The sequence below is a fragment of the Xiphophorus couchianus genome, chromosome 15 (assembly GCF_001444195.1).
Source record: "Xiphophorus couchianus chromosome 15, X_couchianus-1.0, whole genome shotgun sequence".
NCBI classification, from domain to species: domain Eukaryota; kingdom Metazoa; phylum Chordata; class Actinopteri; order Cyprinodontiformes; family Poeciliidae; genus Xiphophorus; species Xiphophorus couchianus.
Genome location: NC_040242.1, coordinates 16912794 through 16935258, shown reverse-complemented (window position 1 = coordinate 16935258; position 22465 = coordinate 16912794). Strand labels below are relative to the sequence as shown.

Sequence of the window (22465 nt, the reverse complement as noted above, 5' to 3'; positions counted from 1 at the left end):
TCTGCAGGAGAGCTCGATTTTTTTCCACAGGTTATCTCATACTATACTGTCATGACAAAGTGACAGTTTTAAAAAAAGATGTAAAAAAAACAATATTTATGAACATTACCTGGCGCAGCTTTAACCGGTGAATCTCTGCAGCTCCTCCAGAGTCATCATATGCATCTCTAATTAATTCTCCCCCTAACCCAGAATGTCACCTTAAATGAATCCTATCTTGGGAGGTTTGGTGTAGAGTACACACTGGTGTAAAACAATCATGGGACTTTATGCAATAGAAATCAAAATTATGCACCGCTTTGTGTAACTCTTTCACATAAACTCTAAATAAATCGGATTTGCAGTATGTGGTTGTGACCTACCAATAGTTTTTGCAAAAGCAGTGTGCACATTATGTGCACAGTTAAAGCTAAAAACTAAAGCTTATCAGCGCTTTTCCTTCCTTCCTTCCTTCATAAGAGCTCTCACCTTGGCTGAACACACGCACACACACCCCTGCACACCCTCCTGGGACCAATCTATATATAACAAACTAACCCCCGTATCTCCAGAGCTGATCCGTCCCTGGGTGCTGAGGAGGGTGCAGTGTCTGGATATTGGAAAGGGTTGCCAGGGCTCTGCAGCGTACCGACTGCCAAGCATCTCCGCAGCATCTGTCACATCCTAACCATTGATAATTAGCCAGCAGCATTGTGCTGCAACATGTCAGGATGGTTTTCCGAAAAGAAAATATATCCAGTGAGGATATACTCAACGTGAGTGTTTTTATTTAGAGTACGGGATGAAAGGTGAAAGAGAAAGGGAGGGGAGAAAAATGGCTTGGTAAAGGCTGAAAATTGTGTGAAGTGCCAGCCCGTCGTTTATCAGCGTGGCAAGAGCACACGCGGCTCGCAGTGCTCATTACCCGCAGTGTCTTTCTGCCTTTTCCTTAATACCATCCTCAAACACACCTGCCTCCACTCCCCGGTGTATTTCTCCTACTGTCCCGTGAACACACACGCACACACACCCCTGTTTCCAACATCTACCTGCCTTCCCCCTCTCCGAGACCCTGGCGCCCCATTAGAAGACGACGAAGAGAAGACACCGTCTTCACACGAGCATGTCAGACCGATGCAGCGTTAAAACCACGCGGGCCCTAAATACACCCATCATCTTCCTGCCCACCTAATCAACACAGAGAAAAGACGGAGGGAGCGGCGGTGCAGGAGGAGCAGGCGAGGTTGGAGACTGTGGTTAAAAGAGACAAGCAGGGGGGAGGACGGAGCAAGATGGCAGGACATGTACGGCGAGGAGATGCGATAATCCGTCTGATTTGAGCCCACTTGCTTTCTCTGGAGCCTCATTATTACTGAAAGATCTGGGAACTCCTCCGTGGAGATGGGAAATGACAGCGCCTAATAAGGAGGGAAATTTTCTGTCAACATACACATTCATGAGGCTGTATGCATATATACAGACAACAAATACAGCGCCTTGCAGGAGTATAAATAACCTCTGAGCTTTTTCTCACTCTCTCTCACACTGCAGCCACAAAAACCTCAGGATGTTTGAATGGGATTTTAGGAAATGGATTGGCACAAAGTAGAGCATAATTGTGAAGCAGATGGACAGAGACACTGTTTTCTGACATGCATGTTCAGCATATATTGAGAATATATCATATTTTCAACTGGATTTAGGTCTGGATTCCTGCTAACACATGAATATGTCTTGATCTAGACCATCTCATTTTAGCTCAGGCTGTATGTTTAATATAATTGTCCTGGTGAAACTCTTGTTGCTCATCTTTTGCAAGATTGCCTTCCATAGTTTGCCATGTAGATGGTGTGTCCAGGATGATGTCCAGGAGTAGTTTTTCTCCACACTTAGTGGTTTGAAAGCCAAAAAGTCTTAATGGCCTTCTCTGACCAGAGCTCCTCCATCCACGTGTTTGTCAGTACTTCCAGCTTTTAAACAGATCCACACATTTTACTCACTAATGAATAATTGTGTTTGCTGCAAGTTTTCAAAAAATAAATAAAAATAAATAAATAAAATTAAAAATTGGTCCAAATCATTGGATTTAGGTGACGGCTAACTCCCACCTGTGGGCGGCAGTATTTCCTCCTAATACACTGCTGCCTCAGCCTCATAAGTCGAGACAAGTTATAGTCCATGATTGATATGTCAAGTAACAAAAAGCCACATTTACCGTCAGACATAAGTAGCACTGCAAAAATCTGTGATTTTGATTGGGAAAAAAATCGCAAAAACACTCGTGAAATCCTGGAGGAACTGGTTTGTGTCATGAAACGGTGCGGTGTTGAGGTGGTGAGGCAGACGCTTGAGACCCAGGTAGAAATGAAAATGATGATTTTAATGACGGGAACACAGTCCAAACAACGAGCAGCAGGCAGATGGACACGACGACTAGACATTGACAACGACATACAACGACATACAACGACATACAACGACATACAACGACAAGGACCCGACAAGGAACAAGGAACACAGGTGGAGTTAAATACATGGGCGGGTAATCACAGAAACGAGACACACCTGGGAACAATCAAGGGGAGGACAGGACAACGAAGAGACTCAAGGACACAGAAAACTCTAAATAAACACAGAAAAACACAGATCCTGACAGTACCCCCCCCTCAAGGGCGGCTACCAGACGCCCACAAAAAAAAAAACACAACAAGGGTGGGCGGAGGGGCGCTGGACGGGGGGCCAGAGTCCAGAAAAACAAAAAACAACCCACCATCGTGGGCGGAAACACAAGAAGGGCCAAGAGTCCATAAACAAACAAAAAACTACCCACAGGGTGGGCGGAGGCAAAGGAGGCGGGAACCACAGAGGTGGTCTGGCGGTCGTCCGCGGGAACCACGGAGGCGGTCCGGCGGCCGTCCGCGGCGCTGGAGGCGGGAACCACGGAGGCGGTCCGGCGGCCGTCCGCGGCGCTGGAGGCGGGAACCACGGAGGCGGTCCGGCGGCCGTCCGCGGCGCTGGAGGCGGGAACCACGGAGGCGGGACCCCCGGAGGCGGTCCAGCGGCCGTCCGCGGCGCTGGAGGTGGCAATGGGGAGTCCCGGGGGCCGCCCACAGACGGCGATGACGAGCCCCCCGAGGTAGGGTCTCGGTCGGAGCACAAGGGGTCTCGGTCGGAGCGCTGGAGGTCAGGGTCTCGGTCGGAACGCTGGAGGTCAGGGTCTCGGTCGGAACGCTGGAGGTCAGGGTCTCGGTCGGAACGCTGGAGGTCAGGGTCTCGGGTGGAACGCTGGAGGTCAGGGTCTCGGGTGGAACGCTGGAGGTCAGAGTCTCGGGTGGAACGCTGGGAGTCTCGGTCGGAACGCTGGGAGTCTCGGTCGGAACGCAGGGGGTCTCGGTCTCGGGAGGAACGCAGGGGGTCTGGGTCTCGGGAGGAACGCAGGGGGTCTGGGTCTTGGGAGGAACGCAGGGGGTCTGGGTCTCGGGAGGAACGCAGGGGGTCTGGGTCTCGGGTGCGCCGGCAGGAACGCCGGCTGGAACGGCCTCCGGTGCGCCGGCTGGAACGCCGGCTGATTCGGCCTCGGGTGCGCCGGCTGGAACGCCGGCTGATTCGGCCTCGGGTGCGCCGGCTGGAACGCCGGCTGATTCGGCCTGGAGTGCGCCGGCTGAAACGGCCTCGGGGGCGCCGGCTGGAACGCTGGCTGGAGTTGCTGGTCCCGGAACTGGAGCGGGATCTGGGCTGGCGGAGAAACTGTGCGGCTTGGGAGGCAGAGGTTCGCCAGCCATGACGGCTAGGGCCGCCTTACGCTCCCACTCTGCCTCCCTCTGCAACTCCACCAACCCCGGGTGCGGAAAACGAGGAACCCAGTAGTCCAGCAACAGTCCCAAGCGGATGGCGAAACCGAGGCGTCGGCCGGCAGCGTACGGCTTGGCCATAGCCTCCTCATACTCGCTGATCGTTTCCGTCAGCTCCTTTAACTCCTCTGGGTCCATGATGAAAAGTAAAAATAGCGTGCCTCACCGTTCGGTCTGGTCGGGTCCTTCTGTCATGAAACGGTGCGGTGTTGAGGTGGTGAGGCAGACGCTTGAGACCCAGGTAGAAATGAAAATGATGATTTTAATGACGGGAACACAGTCCAAACAACGAGCAGCAGGCAGATGGACACGACGACTAGACATTGACAACGACATACAACGACATACAACGACATACAACGACAAGGACCCGACAAGGAACAAGGAACACAGGTGGAGTTAAATACATGGGCGGGTAATCACAGAAACGAGACACACCTGGGAACAATCAAGGGGAGGACAGGACAACGAAGAGACTCAAGGACACAGAAAACTCTAAATAAACACAGAAAAACACAGATCCTGACAGTTTGTGATGTCCCGTTCATGACCGGTGGAAAACTGCAAACTGGATTTCTTTCAACGGAGGCCTTCACCTTGCCAAGCCTTTCCCACCTGAGATGTGGATCTCAGCACCTCCTCCAGAGTTACAGTGGGTCTCTTCTCCGATTACTGCTCCCTTTGCACTAGATTCAGACAAACTTGCCCTGCTTTACATTTCTCTGCACCTTTATCCCATCTTCATGACACTGTTTGTGAAGGCAATGGATTTTACTCGATCCATTGCCTTAAAATGCCGCACTTTTCAGATTTTTTTTTTTTTTAGTGAAGAAAAAAATAAAGCCCTCAATTATATCCATTCAATATTACCATTTACTACTCGTTTGTTGGTCCTTAAGATAAAATGCATTCAAATTTGTGTGTGACATAACAAAGAGAGGAAATGCTGAAGTTGTGTGAATACTTCTGAAAGGCACTGTATATAGCGAACACAGTGAAGCAGAGCTGAAGTTCCTTATTGCCCTCCTTTGAGGGAATCCACACAACTACAATAATTAGTTATAACAAGCATTATTATAACTGCAAAACATCCCTAATCTAGCCATGTCTGACTCTTGTGGTTTGTTGTATGGGCTTACATAAAAGGATAGTTAGTGTGCACTGGAAAGAAAGTGTGGCTGAAGAAGGGGTGGAGAGTGAAGTGATGTCGCGATAGCTCAGTGGAGGGCTGTGCTGTGAAGTTTGTTAATCCCAGGGAGAAGAGATTAGCTCCACAGGGGGGAAACTGCCTCAGCGAGGGGGCTTTGGGAGCAATGATTGTGCCCAACCACAATGCCATGGTGTGTGGCTCCCTCCGCCCAACCCTTTCTCTTTCCAACACAACTTCCCACGGGTGCTGTGTAGCAGAGAGTGGGGGAAAACAAATACGAGCTGCAACACACTAACTTCCAAAGGAAATGCTCAGCAGCTCTTCTCACTTTATTATTCCTGCACTGAGGCTGGGAGAAAAGAGAAAAAAGCATCTACACATGAACTCATTGGTTCCAGTGTGACTGATGATCCAGGGCTCATAGGCCCACCTGCAGCTGCTCCATCTACCCTTCCCTCTCATCTTCCCAGGCTCGGCTCGATATTGCTAAACTCTTCCAGGCTTGCTCCGCGTCTCTTTCTCTCTCTCCCGCACTCCTCCTCGACGGTTTCACTGCAGGGTTTCCGACACCTGGGGCTACTGAGCTGCGGGACGCTCTGTTGGCATCATCCTCCTGCCGCTTATTTGCCCAAAATCGCCAAAAGAGAGTGCTGTTGGGCAGGAAGCTGCAACCGACAACGGATCCCACCTTCCTCTGTGTGGGAGCGACGTTTGAGTGTGTTCAAATTAAATCTCTACCCATCTTTCTGTTTAGAGAGATAGCTCTGGAGTGATGGCACCATGTGCAACTGGAGTGAATTTCAATGGGCCAGACAGGATGGAGTCTGTATGTAACAGCTTCCTTTCGCTTTTACAAGCTGCACTTCTAAACCAACTCCATCTTCTACCCAGGTTTCCACCATTTTACGCAGATGTGCTTAGAACATCTCCAATGGTGAATCTTACATTAATTAATAGTTTTAGGAAGGTGCAAGTTTCCCATGAAATGATTCTCTTGAGTAAAAGTGCATCTGTTCAACTATCTAATCATTTACCCAGAAACTTAAAATAAACAGGATCTAAAGTATGCCTGCTGATGGTGAAATAATAACATTTTATTTTTACCAGCAATATGGAAATCTGTGTATCTATAGCATCTATTTATTTCTCAGATTTTGACATGTTCTTGTTAAATTTAGTAGCTTTTAAATGTTTTTTGTGCAGAATGTGTTGTCATCCCGCTCCTTATAGAAAATGATAACAAACCGATATCTGGCTAAATAGTCAGGCTTAAGTTTAAAAAAAAAGTTACTTTTTTATACCAAAACTGTTTTTGGTTTTGCAACCAGAAATACTTGCAGAGAGATTTGTCTGTCAAATATGGAACCTTTGTTTAATTTAAAATGAAATTTTAATTAACTTTTTCCTGACTTTGTTCTTTTACTACTCTCTGATTTGCATTATTTGCTGTTCCAACTATTAGCTTGTCGTTTCTCTCAGCAATTTTTCTCTCCATAGAAGCTGTACCTGATCTGGCGTTCTTTTTAGCTGTTTGTCTTCCTGGAGGACGTCGGCTGAGATGACACTGCCATGAACTTATCATTCTCCCTCTGCTTCTATTAACTTATTACTTTCATAAACATAGAAGATAATCCTACATCATTTAATCTGTTTATTTTTATGCGTCCCGCTTCGTCTCTTCAACCCCCCCAGTCGGTTGTGATCATCTGTGGTCGTACCGAGTCAGGTTCTGGTTCTGCTGGAGTTAAATGGGAGATTTTTCCTTTCCACTGTCGCTACGTACATGCTCAGAATGAGGGATTGCAGTAAACAGCTCAACGCAGGCGATTTTCTACTATTGCTACACGCTCCTCCAGGAAGACTGGATGCTGCTAGTCAATGACTCGTTGCAATCTGCTGGGTTTTACCTAGATAGAAACTTTTTAAACTGCTTTGAATAATTGAGCATACTCTGCTGTTTGATAAGTAGGATCAATTGGAATGTATGTTTGATTGAATTAGAATGACATGTTATTTTGTAAAGTGCCTCGAGGCGACATTTATTGCGAATTGGCGCTATATAAATAAATTGAATTCTACCACCCTACCCCTGCCTCTTGTTAATGTAACGCAGTGCCTTTTCTACCCCCGCTGTTCTATAGAGGGGAGTCGTTTCTATGGGTGACTTGCGTCGCAGTGTGCGCACCGCCTGCCGACATCAAGCCGCTGAATAACTTGGAAGTTCAAGAAGCAAAGTAGGTATCAGGAACCCTCCTCCTGCTCTAATCATGCTCTCACAGCGTGTTCATTGTCATGCTTTTACTGGAAAATTTCCTCTGCAAGGTGGTTGAATATTTGCAATTCGCTTCCTGCAGCTCGCTAAGCCGCACTCGCGCAACGGCCCATTACTCAGATAAAAAGTATAGCTCCTCTAAATGGGGGGAAAAAAGGTAAAAGAGATGGGAGATTTTAGTTAGGAGGAACACGAAAGCGCTGGTTTCGTCAAACTAAGACTGACCACTCTAGAAGAGCAGCCTTCGCAAAGAACACAATCCTAACCCTTAGTCCTAAATGACGGCTTCATGAATAGCAACACGCAGAAGTAAAGCGCAGGCGTGTTTATGTAACAGCAACAGATGTTAATGAAACTGAAAAAAAAAAAAAAAACAGCACATGAACAATGGAGCTTTCACAACTGATTTCACGGACACAAACGCAGCAGAAAAGGTCATTTTGGTTTGAAAAGCAACACAAAAGCCTCCTCCTCCTCATTCAGCCTTGTTAACCAAACAGTACAACATCCCTAAGGAGAAAAGCTGGTTGCTCTACTCAGTATTATGTTGCTAACAGTCTTCATGCAATATTAACTTGCAATGGAGCTCAGAGGATGCAAAATAAAAAAAATAAAAACCTATGCATAGTAGGCAATAAATAAAACAAAACCAGCTGTGATTGACATATCATTAGACACCTATGAATTATTCAATATCTGCAATCATACTGGTTTGCCAAAGGATCAACATGCTGAGGAGTGTGCAGGCCCAGGGTACCTGATTGCAAGTTAAAAGCCTCCCCAAACTAGCCTGAACGCTTCTCTGAAAATCTGTCAGTCATTAGCGCGGAGAGCTAGTGACGGGAATGAGCCGGCTTCGGTCCTGTGTTGATTTGGGCCTCCTGCTGTTCCTGAAGAAAGCCGGGATCCTGGCGGCTTTTGAGATGGCTCTGATTGAAGACATAATTGTGATTGTGGGTGAATTTCACGGTTAGGAGCGTGAAACCCTCGGTGAGATGGATGGAGAGATGGAGAGCGAGGAGGAGCGGCGCGGACTACAAATAAGGTGTCAAGGTGCTCTGAGCCAGAGCTGGGCGGTGAGAGACCTTGGGTGGATCAGACACACACATACACGCATGCCCACGTACGCACGCATGCACTCAAACACACATACAGTATTAAAACGGGATTTATAGACAGCTCTCCTCGTTTTCATGTCTGAGTGGCATCTAAAAGGAGCTGGAATCCATTTCGAATTATTAGAAAAAATCGTCTAAAAAAATCCTGTTTGTATAGATGTTTAGAAGCTTTTAAGGCACTCGCATGAGAGCTGGCTCATCCTGCTGTTATAGATCCCAAAAATGTTTCATCAACTCGACTGGAGTCCACCTGCGCCCCGTGGAATTCAACCGTCCATACGTCTGGGCCCATTTGGTCCTCTTCAACCGAGCAGATGGGAGCACTTTAAGTGTCTAGGAGCACGGCGGTTACCGTCGCTCTCAAAGTGGCACGTGTTTAAAATCAGGGTGATGGAAGCATAAGCCTTTAGGAAAGTCTTTCAGTTGTCAGTGGCAGAAAGTCTCATCAGCATAGAGGGAAAAAAATGGGGGAAAAGTCAGAGGATAACATGAATATGAAACCTTTTCCAGATTGCTCAGGAGGAAGTGGCAAGAGAATTCAGTCTCAGTAAAACTCTTAAATTTCTCGTTTGATGTTGAAAAAGAGTCTTGATCTAAAGTAAAAAAAACAAACAAACAAGCAAGTACACAACTAATTTATTTAGTGACAACAAAATATATAATTTTGCCACATTCAACTTTCCCAATACCTTCAGCAATGTGGAAGACGTGGTAAAATGAATATCATTGTAGAATTGATCAACTGTGCCTTTCACAATGACATTCAAAATGAAAGAAGAGTTCTTATTGGCTGTTGCAGCTCCCTGACAAGTCTGAGTATCTTCTAGCTGTGTATGTTAGCACAAAGCTGAATCATTAACTTTTATTTTTTAGGATTTTGGAAGGAAAGTGTTGAATTAATGAAGTAGAGAAAACACTTTGCTGGACATTTAGCTTGCACTAAATTAACTGTAACCCCCAGATAATATGCTAGGAGCTGATTTATCAAACATTAACTATAACCTCGTGTTTAATACTTACAAGGCTTCACAAGAAAAACAACATATATATTCTATTCTATTAAAGCTCTTTAGCTTCGTTTTCATTGTAATTTACTGATATTTATTTAATATGGAATATTTCAGAAGGGGAAAACATGCATTTTTAAAAAGAATCATAAGGGATTCATGACGTCCTACTCCTATTTTGTTCTTGAAATGCTATAAATGCAGTGTTTCTAAACGTATTTCTTTTTGATTCAGTCAGTAAGTAAAAAAAAAATATCATAACTTAGGAGTGAAGGGTATCAATATTAATGTTTATAAAATTCAAAGCCTTGTTCTGCGGAGCATTGTGTGCAGGCTGCAATGATCGAAACAAACTGAGAGCCCTTCAAGAAGACTCATACACAAACAAAGGGAGAAAAATGAAAGAAAGACAAAGTTTCCATCCATGCCAAGTTTCATCGACTCTGGGGAACAATAAACACCAGAAAATATGGAGAACCCGAGTGTGGACAGAAATGCAAATGCCCAATCACTGAGAGAGTGGAGCAAATCAGCTCTTGCTGTTGCATCATTTTCTGCTCTTCCCCGGCCTTCAGATCCTCACCAGTCATCTGCTTATCAAACAAGGCAGCCGTTCACACGCACTGATTAAAATTTTCTGTGTTATTAGCTCGAAATATTACAACTCCTCTTCGGATGTGTGTGGTTCGTCCGCCTTGTACAAAAGGCGACAAGCACAAACAAGGCTGGAGAAGCTGCTCACTTATCTCCACTAGGCAGGAATTACCCCCGGTAAGGACTCGCTGCCTTCTCTGCTGAAGTCTCTGCTATCTTTTGAGTTCTGGCCTCGCCGCGTTTAGCTACAGGAATGCCAAGTGTGTCTCACAGCAGAGGCACACCTGCCAAATCTGGCAGTTAGCTCCAAAATTAAGGATCAGCTTTTAATGGGACTCATTTATCAAAGCAAATCTGGATAAATGCTTTCAGAATCGAGCAGAAATTGACCCGAATATTCTTCAGCTGTTGCATTTTTTTCTTTTTCTCCCTCTCTCTCTCTCTCTCTGCTGTGAAACATGCACGGCGACTCAAATGTAAACGTCCTAAAGTAAGATCTAAGTAAGATCTAAAGTAAGGTTTCGGTGCGTGCGGGGCCAAACTTCAGGCGCTGCTGCGTAGGACGTCAGGTTTCAAAATAAAATGTGATTTAGTTCACAGCTGTTCGGTGGGAACACAAGCAGTTCAGGTCACCATGATGGCTCTGGGCCAAAACAACAAATATCTTCGTTTTTATAGTTCAACAGCAAATACACTTAAGATGAATAATCATTTCTGCCCTCAGCTTCAAATGAGATAAAAAACTATTTCCAGGATTAAACTCCTGGTTATGAGTCTAATGAAATTGCTGCTGGGATTGCATATGATTTATAGCACCTGCCTTTCAAGTTAATTTCGTAGACCTGCAGCCTGTTGTTCACAAATCCTCCCCTAATCTCTAAAATTGCTCCTTTCCTCCTCAGTAAAACAAACATGCTCGCAGTATTAAGCTGCACAGCTCGGGTCCCTCACCGATTCCTTGCTTATGCATTTTATCTGGGAAATAAATAGAAGTCGAGACGCGTTCGCTCCATCACTCTAACATGCATCATCACATTATGCGACGGAAACGTCGCTAAAGAATACTGCGGGCTGACAGGGACGAGCGTGACAGATGACGAACAGAAAACGTGGAGAGGATCGACTGCGATGAGAGGAGCCCGACGTGAAAATGGAGGCAAAAATTCTGCTGAAATCAGCAGGGAAGGAATTTATTTACTGATGAGCAAAATTAAAAGCGAGTGATGTTTCGTTTGGTTTCACCATTCATTCTCTGTACCAGCAGCGTGCCTGTGAGGTCTTGCCTCAGGTCAGGTTAAGGGCTTCCTGTTGGTAATATTCAGAGTTAATCATCCGGTAGTTGGAGCAATTTAGTTTCTGCAAAGCAGGACAAAAATAACTAATTACAAAGAGTTGTAACCTGATTCTTTCATTACTTTTAGTCTGGATAAAGACACATCATGCTTAAAGGGATAGCTGGAATATTTAAAGTAAGCTTTTGAGACAAGGTTATCAGCAGTCAGTGAAGATAACTAAGTTGGTGTTTTTATTTGGTATAAATCCAGCTTAGGGTTTATGTAAAAGCTGATTTATAAAGTCTTAATAACTAAAAAAAAAAAAGATGTACCACTGCAGCTGTAATAATCTGAGTGAAACACATTGAGAACATAGTAAGAGTGTAAAAAAAGTGTAATAAAGTACTGCTTTTTTTTTTGGACTGTTTTACTTTTATGACAACTAACTGGACATTGTTCACACGTCTCCTTTTAAATTTTTGTTTCACCCAGGAAGATGATCGTTGGTGCACCACCTCCAATCTCCACTTTCTGTGTTAACAATAATTGGCTTTATCAAAACAGCTGTCACACATGACAGTAGTTTGAAGGTTTACAACACAGCTGTCGCATTCGCCACTGTGGTATTTCCGATGATGGAGTGGGTTAATGACGGTGGCAGTCAGTTTTGGTCTTGGCGTCTCTCACAACAGTTTTTAGCTCTGACCTCTGCAACTCTGGAGTTGAAAACACAAAGTCAGCTATCCACTGCAGGCATATACGTATCAACTATTTGTGATCCTCATTTAGAAATATTCTGAACCTTTTCTTTAGGTTTACATGCTTTTATGCCCAAAAGAACAAAAACTCACTGAGAAATCTGTTTTCTGAACAGTCCTCTTGGAAACCTGAATGTAGACAATTAATATCTTCAAATGCAAATTCAAGATTTATATAGTTTTTAGGCAACAGGTTTATTGCAATTTTTTACTTTAGAAAATTATTTTATGCTTTGTTTGCACTTTGGCTGACTTTATATTGAATGTAAATAATTTCCATTTACCATAATTTGTTTAATTATAATGACGAATAAACTTTCGTGCCACTTGAAATCACTCACCGTATTTACTTTATCATTTGTGACTTTACTTTTGGCTTTTGAATCTGGATTTTTGGATTTGCGTTTCTGTTTATTGTAACTCTTTGTCACCATGTCAGCGTGATCACAGCTGTGCTTCTTCAGTCCTTAACACCAGCGTCACCTCTGTGAAGCATTTCTGTATGGCAAGGCTTTTTTTTTAGATATTTGTTCACAGTTTTTATTCTGTTTTGTTCTAATTGCCTCCAGCTTTTATGTCATGTAAACACTTTCTTTTCCCTTGAATGTGAAAAGCACTATTAAAAACCAGGAATGATTGAACTGTGGTATTTAAGCTGCTTTACCTAAAATGAAAAACATTTTTGCTATACCAATCATAAACAGAGCCTATGCACATTGCTCTGAGCCCAGAAACGGCTTTAAAGTGAAAATGCAGCCTGATTTGAATCGCTTTCGGTTTCATCCACAAGGAGTGCGAATATTTACAACCTTTGTGACTCGCACTTCCCGGTGGATACGACGAGATTTTCCGATTTTCATAAATGCACATGCAGCTCACATCGTCAATGTCTGCCAGCTGCTCAGTCAATATTTTATCAACAAAGTTGAGTGAAAACATTCACAGCAGGTCAACGTATCTATTCAGCAGACAAAATAGCAGCCAGTCGCAGACATTTGAAGTGACTATATGAACTATGAATAATAAATTTGTAACCATTACATAACAGTCGGGGGAAAAAATGCAAGTACAGTGAATCAGCAGAGACATTAATATTACAAATATGGTACGTGCAATCCCAGTCCAAATGCACCTGGAAGCTTATTTACAGCTGCACAAGATACTTTTACCATATTTTAATCACATAATAGCCACAAACTGTATCCTAAATGTACCTTATTAGAATTTTTTGTGATATACCAACACAAAGTGGAAATAAGACGTGGATTCTTCTACAAGTTAAGAACTGAAAAGAGGGCAGTGCATTAGATTAACTTTGGAAATTAAGTTAGACATTCTTAGGCTTGAATATGCCTTGATCAAAACCAGGGTTCCTAAATTTGGAGTGTTGAACCCACTTGGTGTTGCTAATCAACACGTGTGGGATCTTGAGATGCGGTTTTAAGAGATTAACGTACATAAAAACAACAGTATCGGTTAACATGTGTGAGCTCCATTTATCTTATCAAGTTCTACCAGCTTCTCTGTCCCTGCTAACCTCACACCATGATGCAGCCATGTCGTTTCACTGTGAAGAAGGTGTATCTGAGGTAAAAAAGCTTCAATAGCTTTCGTTTTATAATTCGACTCTACTTTAAATACCTCTCCAACTTTAATCCTGCCTTTATATATCTCCATAGTCCATCCTACGATGCTGTTTACTCAGAAATGTCCTCTAGCAAACTACTAAATGATTAATTAAACTCAAGTGGGTCCAAATGTCTGATGTTAATCAGCGCGAATGCGTTTTATTTAAGGGTATCAGAATAAAAGGGGCTAGAAACAAATGCATGCCACATTTCTAACATTTAGCAATTTTTTTTCCCACTTCACAACTATGCGTTGCTTTACAATCCCACTAAAATGTATTTGAATTTGTGACAAATGAGGGAAGGTTTAACAGGTGTCCATATTTCTGTGGTCTTTTTTTAGATTTACACATTTCGACTTAATTCCAAGCATCTTGTTGCCGTTTTACAAATAAATAAAATAAAGGCCTGGGTTGCTTAGAAACAGGCTCATTGACAGGCTCCATCAATCTGTCCAAACATCTTGAGAGACCCTGTGGCGTTTATATGTTAAAGCTGTGATAAAGCTTGTTCCTTCGTCAAAGATCAAAACCCAGGTTGCTCTGTGTGTCTGTGGATAACAACCCCTCCTCCTCCTCACTGCCCACCAATGGGGCACTAATACCAAAACGAGAAAGCCTGTGGTAGTTCTTGGAGAGAGGCAAAGTAGGTTAAAGTTTTACAGCGCTCATAACTGAGTCCGGTTGCTGTGGGGCCTCGGCGAAGTTTCATAATTGCAGCAAAATGCACACCGGAGAACAGGCAGGGAAAACAGCAACAAACACAGAACCATGCGCATAGAAAAAGAAAAAAACAAAACAAAACGCTGATTTCTTTGGAGTGCTGAATGCCCCATATGCATCAACAGCCCTCAAATTAAGCAGCTCCGAGACAGATGAATCAAATGCGTTTCCATTACGGGGCAAATATTCCATCCACCCCGAGTCATAACGACACCGTATAGCGGCATTATGGGGAAATATCAAATTAGGCTGTTTCATTTGGAGGACTGTTGTGCATTGCAAACAGCTTTGGAGATCAATTGAGCAGCTAGGTAATGAGCGGCAGCGGCCTGCTCTAATATACTCAGTAATGTTCTTTTGATTGCTTTGGTTAATCTTGCTCTGCCATGTGGTGGGGGAGGTAGCCCCTCCCCACTCCATGCCGAAACCCACTTGTCAGCCCAAGTTGGAGGGGAAAATACCTAGAGAGCACTGCTTTAAAAAAGAGAAGCAATATGAATCAAACTATTAAATGTGGATCACTCTTTTTCATGTTTTTTTTAAACGCTGGTAGGAATTCATTAGACTCCCCGAGAACGCCGCAAACGTCAGGCTTTGTGCTGAACGACTTTCAATCAGATCGGCGAGAAATAAGAAGCCCCCGATGAATAGGACATGGTGTTCCACCTTCAGATGAAGACTTGGTGATGTGTTGATGCCGAAGTGGATAGAATCAGACACGCTTCACCACTCTGACTTCTGAAAGTAAATCTTCTCGCTCTCAGAAAGAAAAAGAAAAAATGAAGCAAAAGCCATTCTGTCACACCACAACACTCACAGCTGTGGCCATTTAATTTGCTCCAGCTCGGCTTCGTTCGCCTGCAACCTCTCGCTTGCCTAAAAAAAAAAAAAAAAAATGCTAACAAACCTGTCCAACCACTTTTGCAATATGCTGCACCGCACTATTGCATGCTGCACCATCTGCCACACTTTGCTGTGCGGTGTGAATATTTATTCACTCATATCTATGTTGCTCAGGCATCCGCCTAGCCTTTCCTGGCCTGCCCACGCCCGGACACAGCAGCCGAGTGGCGGCTCAGAGCGATTTGGTCCCAAAGAGATGCGGAATGCGTCTGTCGTCTGGAGATGAGGTGGTTTTGAGTTTTTTTCTTTTTACCTTTCTACGTGGTCCAGGTTGCCAGACACGCCCAGACCTCCGATGGTGTACAGCTTCCCGTCATACACCAGGCTGTTGTGTCTGCAGCGAGCCACGGTCATCCGGGACACCAGGTTCCAGTTGTCCAACAGGGACATGTAACACCACACGTCGGCCACCATCACGCCCGACTCTGTGCCACCTGAAATGTAGAAAGTAGAGTCATTAAAGTGGGCTGTGCTGGGGAATTGTAATTTTCTCTGTTGGTAACATTAACACACTGTACACAATGGAGATGTAGAGCTTTTCATTAAATATTTGTTGAACAATGTTGATTACTGGATAAACGCGGTAATTTATTCACCTCCCACTTGCAAAAGATTCTCAGTTTTGGTGAGTAAAACTGCCATAGTACATAAAGCTAAAGCTAAGAACCCTGGGAACATATTTTATGTATTTTTACTTCTAAAGAATCTGTAATTTATGTTTCAGATTTCTGCCCAGGTTCCACTTGAAAATTAGATCGGAAATGGGGTTTTCCTTTGGTTAAATAAACAAAGAAAAATCACTTGCAGTACGACAAACTCTGCAGGTAAGGCTAAGCACGTTATCACACCTTTTCCATTATGTATACCAACGCTGCTTTAGCACGGTTTCCTCTGGCATGAGAAAACACTCTTTCATGGCTCTTAGAGGGAGAAAATGAAGGTCATTTTGTAAAATATCAAGTCCTGTCATGTCTAGTTTTTGGTGACTTGTTTTTGGAGAATATAGTAATGCAGCGATTCCTGCTCCCAGCTGTTGCAGTGCACAGTTGGTCGGCTTGTTGAAGGAAAGCTCTGAAACTTGTTCCTTGATGATAAAGTCGGTAATTTGGAAATATTTCCTGAAAAGAGAAGGTTGTGCTGTGGAAACCGGAGGAGTGTCGCCCGTCACACTTATTAAGGTAACTCTGTGTAGCTGAAAGTCTGCAAACCAAATGATCACCACAACAGCAAATAGCTTGAATATTTAAATATCAAATATCAGACTTTCAGACTTGTGTTACTCTATAAAATAGCTAAAAGGTATGCTTTACTCAGTCGGGTCATTCTTTTATATTTCTGTAAAGGATTAAGTCCATGTATCGTTAATCGTGTATCGAACATAATTCCAATTGATACCATCATATTAATGTATTTTATGTAATATCAAAACATTTTTAAATTCTTTCTACTCTAAAGCGCTCATCCCAACATGTTTCAGTGTACCCTATTGGTTAAGTTATTACAATGGAATAAAATGACCTAAAGATGCATGCAAAATGAACTGCCAGATGAAGTTAACTTTGTGGCTTCTAAGAAAGAAGCTTTTGAATGTAGTCCCAGTTCTGCGAGTGCATGTACGAGCCATGAGTGATCTAATAAATGCTGTCTAACACTTTAACCTTGACTGCGCTAAAGAAAGGGGAAGAAACACCCGAGGAGACGGAGAAAAGGACAGCTTGTGACGACGTTTCAAAGCTTTGAGACAAAGAAAATGCTGGTTGCTTGCCTTGGAAGCTCCAGCATAAAGCAGCCTGATACAGTTTACTTTTCTGTGTTGAAACAGCATCACACTTGTAGAAAAACCGAGACATATTTATTTGCTGTGTTTAATCAGGCGCACAAATCACAGCTGCTGGGTAATCGCTCTTCTGAAGAGGTGCAAGTCAAACAATGTTAAGATATACAATTGCTGGGAGAGGTGCAGAACGTATTTATTATAGTTTGGCTCAAGCTACAAGATGTCTCAATAGCTAAAGTAAAGAGTTATTTGGTGGAATCAAATGGTGTCAATTTTAATTTTAATGTAGGAGCATTTTATATTTAAAAAACATCAGTGTGCACTTGTTGGACATTAGCTGGGTTACCTTTATCTTTTGGATGTAAGATAAACAATCTTTGTTGTGAGTTTATGTCATTTCAGTATAACTACAGCAGCTGCAGAAATGCACAGTTTAGGTGGGAGAATCTTTTGACAGGACAGTTATTACTCGTCAAGACAACTAAAGTGGTTCCAACTATTAGGATTGCTTTGGACTGTCTAGAGTGGCAAGAGAAAAGCCATATCTGACAAAAAGCCATAAGAAATCTTGTTTAAAGTTAACTATAGGTCAGTAAACATGTTGAAGAAGTTTCTCTGGTTGGATGAAAATCAAAAATCCCACTTTTTGGCTCGTGTGTAAATGCAGAGTGTGGCAGAAAACTACTGCTGTACGGCACCTTGAATGAGATGAGGGAGTATTATGATATGGGGATAAAAGAAAGGATTGATGGAAAGATGGAACTAAATGGAGGACAATCCAGGAAAAAAAAATGTTGGAAGTTCCAAAATACTTTAAACTGGGGTGGAAATTCACATTCAAGCAGGATAACAACCCTAAACATACTGCCAGAGTAACAATGGTTCAGCACCAAACATGTTCATCTGTTTGAATGGCTCAGTCAATCTTTTTGGGGGAAAAAGTAAAAGTGATTTTCAGTGATGATATTGTTCTATATGTACATGTTTGTTTTTGTCTCTCTTCCTGCAGGTGAAGAAGCAGATTACTGGTGTATTCTTCTTTCACTCTTTCTCCCCCATCTGCCTCTCTTTTTATTCCATTTGTTTGTTGAGATTGAAATTAACTTTATTTACAGTAATAGGGAAGCCGGTGTAAGAGCAGATCACTTTGGCTCCAAGCCAATTTGCCTGATACCTTCTAAACCCAAATTAGATGCCTTACAGTCTTTGACTGTTTTAAAAATATTTCTGCAGATGGAGAAATCACAAACAGTGCCTACAAGAGGCAAAATTTCTTATTTACGGAAATTACACACACACCACACACCCATACAGTCCCCCCATGCCCCCACACCCATATATATATACAGTATATATGTATATGTATGCATGTATATATATATATATATATATATATATATATATATATATATATATATATATATATATATGCACAGCCGTTTGTCCCTCCCACGCCCAAATGGGGGATCAATTTACAAAAAAGTGGCAAATTACAAACATTTGTGTTTTGGGAGATTCCACACATCATTTTATGAAAGTCACACTCTTTTTACTTTCTAACATGAAAGAGACTGGGTTGAAAACCTGTGGATTGAACGACAATGGCCATCTGCGTGAAGCAGGATGATCTGTGTGAGTACAACAAAACTCAAATACTCTTAACGTAAAACAAATTGTATTAAAGTTTTCTTTCCCCTACATATACGTAGATAAAGTGAGGGATTATGGTGAAAGCTGTAATGCTCCATTTGTGAAAGTAAAACTGTTAGGCTTCTTTGTGGCACAAGTCTGATTGCTATACAGACAGGACACATTAGTCATATAAATCAAATAACACTAAACTTTTCTTTCCATTCTTTATTAAAGCATTGTCTCGCCTGGGAAACAGATTTTTTTTGTTTTCAGATGGCATACACAGTATGTGGTGCACTAAACTCTCTGCCTTCATACAGCCCGATAAACATTTCCAAATCCCGTCTCTCCAAGAACTCAACTGCGATTGTTTTCCAACTCTAACAACAGTGACACTCTGATTAAAAATTGTTTGTTGCCATTTCTTTCCAAATCAGCTCTTTCAGACGTATAGCCTGACTCCTGACACCAGCCACAAGTCAGTGACCCTGTGCAGCTTGTAGGGAAGGTTACACACCAGAGCCTGTTGATTGGCTAGCTTGTACAGGCCTGATTTCCCCACTGGCAACGTGACTCCCGGTGGACACATGCAGACCTGTTCCGGAGCCCAAACACAAATTTACATTTATATGAAAGGAGCTGGAGAGGAAAGGTACACGCAGGACAAATCCTGTTGCATTTCCAGAGTGCAGTGTGAAGGTCTGAGTAGCGTGCAAGACGCTCGCACAAATGGACTGTGGAGGGAGAAATTCAGTTTACCTCTGAAGGAGCGACTTAAAGGTGTCACATAGAGGGGAGTCACAGAGTGCACAGTGGGCTGCTGTGGAACCAAATAAACTGCAGAACACTGCAGCAGCTGCGAAGCCAGACAGAGGAAAAGCCGAGAAGAAGAAGAGGAAGAAAATCCTCACAGAGGGTAAACAGCAAAGAAGTCTGACAGAAAAATTACTTTTTTTTTTTTCAAAAAACAGAAAGACATTAAAGGTGTCTGCAGTAGTGGGCTGAGAAAAGCTTTCAAAGCAACATATTGGTGAGTTTTCGAGTCCGGCATCTTTAAAAACTCTTTGGATGGTTCTGAAAGGTCACAGGAAGTGAGCAGTGGCCTGTGAAGGCTCGGTTTGCTGAATCACACCAGGAGCTACGAAAAAAACAAAAACCGATGATCAACTGTCAGATCTAACAAAAGAAATGTGAAATTTTCTGTTTCCTCCTTTTCACCTAAAATATGAAGCACTTTCACCAACACATTATCACAGCTGTGCCCATAACACAAAAGGATTTTTAAAAAAAATCACTCAAGGAGACCAAATAGAGAAGGAGTCAAATAAATTATGTTTTAATCTTTTCCTTAGATTTTACCAAGAAATAAACGGCGCTTACAGACTTGCGTGTACTCTGACATCCTTCTACTCAAAATGACACACATTTTCAATAGGTTCACTCTTTTGTGCTAAAAAAAAGAAAATGTGATGAAAAAATTAATATGTTGTGGATTATTATTTAGACTTATTTCTGGACACATATAGTTGGTGGAATGACAGATCAGAGTGAAAAGCAAGCTAGATAATCCCAAAATATTTTTCAACATAAGAATTTGAAATTCTTAAGTTGTCATTTATCAACACTAGGATGTACAGTGCCATGAAAAATGATTCACTCCCTTACAGATTCCTTCAGATCACATTTTAATTTTAAAGAGAAATTGAAACTTGTGTCTGTAAAAGCCAGGCTACGAAGAGTAAAATGCACAATGAGCGTGTTTATCTGAGAACTCCAACTTTGCTTAGCTGGCGTTTAGTAATCCAACATTGTGTATATTTGTTTCAAAAGAATTTCGGTATCTTTGAAATTGCTCAGATCTTTATCTTTATCTTTACTTGAAGTCAAGTTAGGATAGGAAGAAACAATATTCAAACTCTGGCCTTTTATTTTACAAGCTTTTAAAATAACTGGCTCCAACTTTTTCCTAACTGTGGTACTCTATAATGCTGCAACCTTCCAGTGAACGCCTGCCACGGGGAAAGCTAGAAAAAGCCCCATTTGAGTGGATGATTTAGCTTACCTGACAGGTAGATGTTGTCTCCCGCTGAGATGACACTGAAGAACTCGCGGTCGTAGAAGGGCAGGCTGGCCAGCGGGTACCACTTACTGTTCTGGGGGTTAAAGCATGTGACTGCTGTCAGGGAGCGCTGGTTCATCCCAATGGCCTGTCGCCCTCCCAACAGCACTATCACCTCCGCTACACCTACGGGACAAAGCAGGAGAGAGAGAGGAGAAAGCAGGTTTATTGGGAGAGGATTCCAGCAGTAAATGAGGGTAAGATTGAGTAAGGTGCAAAAGCAGCAAGAAGCCACGGTGCTTTGTCGGGTGTTGTTGGATGCTGATGTAATTGAGGCGGAACCGACTAACACACACAAACGAGGCAGAGACAAAAAGGTTTGCTTGGGATTCAGCAGGCCTCGAGTCAATAAGCTTGTTGGGGAATGCTAAATGCAAAACAGCAAAGTTTCCTCCCGGTCACTACGACTGGGTAAATGGGAAAGCGTAACTCAATTAACAAGACTGATGGGCCTGCCATACGCGTGGTCGCCGCCCAGCTCAACTCCTACACATCCTAATGGCGCTAACAATGAATTCACTCGTCTACACGCACATGCAGAAACAGAAAGTTTTTTTTTGTTTTTTTAAATGGCAATGGAGGATCACAAAATCAATAGGCAAATCAATTTAGGTACATTTGTATGTTGAGGTGAACTCGCTTAATTGGGAACGCACTCGAAACTCGTTCAGTCCACCAGACCTTATAAACATGCACACATACAGCCGGTGGATAAAGACACCAGTCTTCTAAAACCTGCGCTCACACACACACACACACACACACGTTGGCAGGCTGCCACGTGTGTCCTCAGGTCCTCTCGGTTTGCAGCACCAGCAGGCTCCAGCGAGCAGGCAGAGCGACCAGACAAAAATAAGCTGTGTGTTTGTAAGCAGCAGGCGGGCGGGTGGGTAAAGGGAAGCAAGCCAGGGAGGGAGCGGATAAGGAGAGACTGATACAGGGCCCGAAAACGGAAAGACGTTAAAAAAAAGAAAAAGAAATGAAGGGAAAAATAAATGTACGAGATGGAATGCTAATCTTCCAAAAGTCCAGGATAAGTCTAACCACGAGTTTTGGCTTTTTGGATCAATACTCTCTCCTGGCCTACTGTACCCACAGGCAGGCAGAGGAGTTTTCCATAATGTATACGTCTTTAGGCTGAAATTCTTATGTTTTTACGCTTCCACTTTTTTCAAAGTAAAGCAGACTTTTTTTTTTTTTAAGGGAAAAACATCTATATAAAAAACGACATTGTGCTTGGCTGAAACTGAGTAAACAAACCACTGCCTCAGAAATATCCTGGACAACCAGCTCAGACTTAGTGGACAGCTTAGAGCTGCCTGACGCCTTTTCCTCCAGGGATTAAAAATAAATAAAAAATACGCCTGCATATGATGAAAACTAAAGTGACGGTTAAAGAAGAAGTTGTGACTCTGTCATGGTAAACATGAAGCATGAAGGTCTTGTACACAATAACAAAATGTAGAGGGTGTGAGTTTTTTTTTTTTTTTCCACAGATTGTCGCCCTGCCTGGTAGTGTATGAAAATCCTGGTAACATAGACTGAATCCCATTTCACTCCTTTGCCCCTCATTCTCAGCCCTCAACTTACATTTCCTAAAGAGGAAATAGTATTTTTATTTTTAAAATATGTGTTCAGAAGAATAAAGGCAACGGGATTTAGGCTAAAGTATGGTTTCATT

The 22465-nt window shown here is 42.9% G+C and overlaps 1 protein-coding gene across 2 annotated transcripts in view; it reads right to left on the bottom strand.

The window, feature by feature from the left end:
- klhl29 (kelch like family member 29) overlaps positions 1 to 22465 on the bottom strand; it is a 276752-nt gene that overhangs the window by 39533 nt on the left and 214754 nt on the right. For both annotated transcript variants that reach the window (XM_028039722.1, XM_028039721.1), the window contains 2 exons: positions 20728 to 20910; positions 15510 to 15690 (listed from right to left, as the gene is read on the bottom strand). In XM_028039722.1, coding sequence (XP_027895523.1) covers positions 15510 to 15690; positions 20728 to 20910 — 364 coding nt within the window. The remainder of the gene's footprint in view (positions 1 to 15509; positions 15691 to 20727; positions 20911 to 22465) is intronic.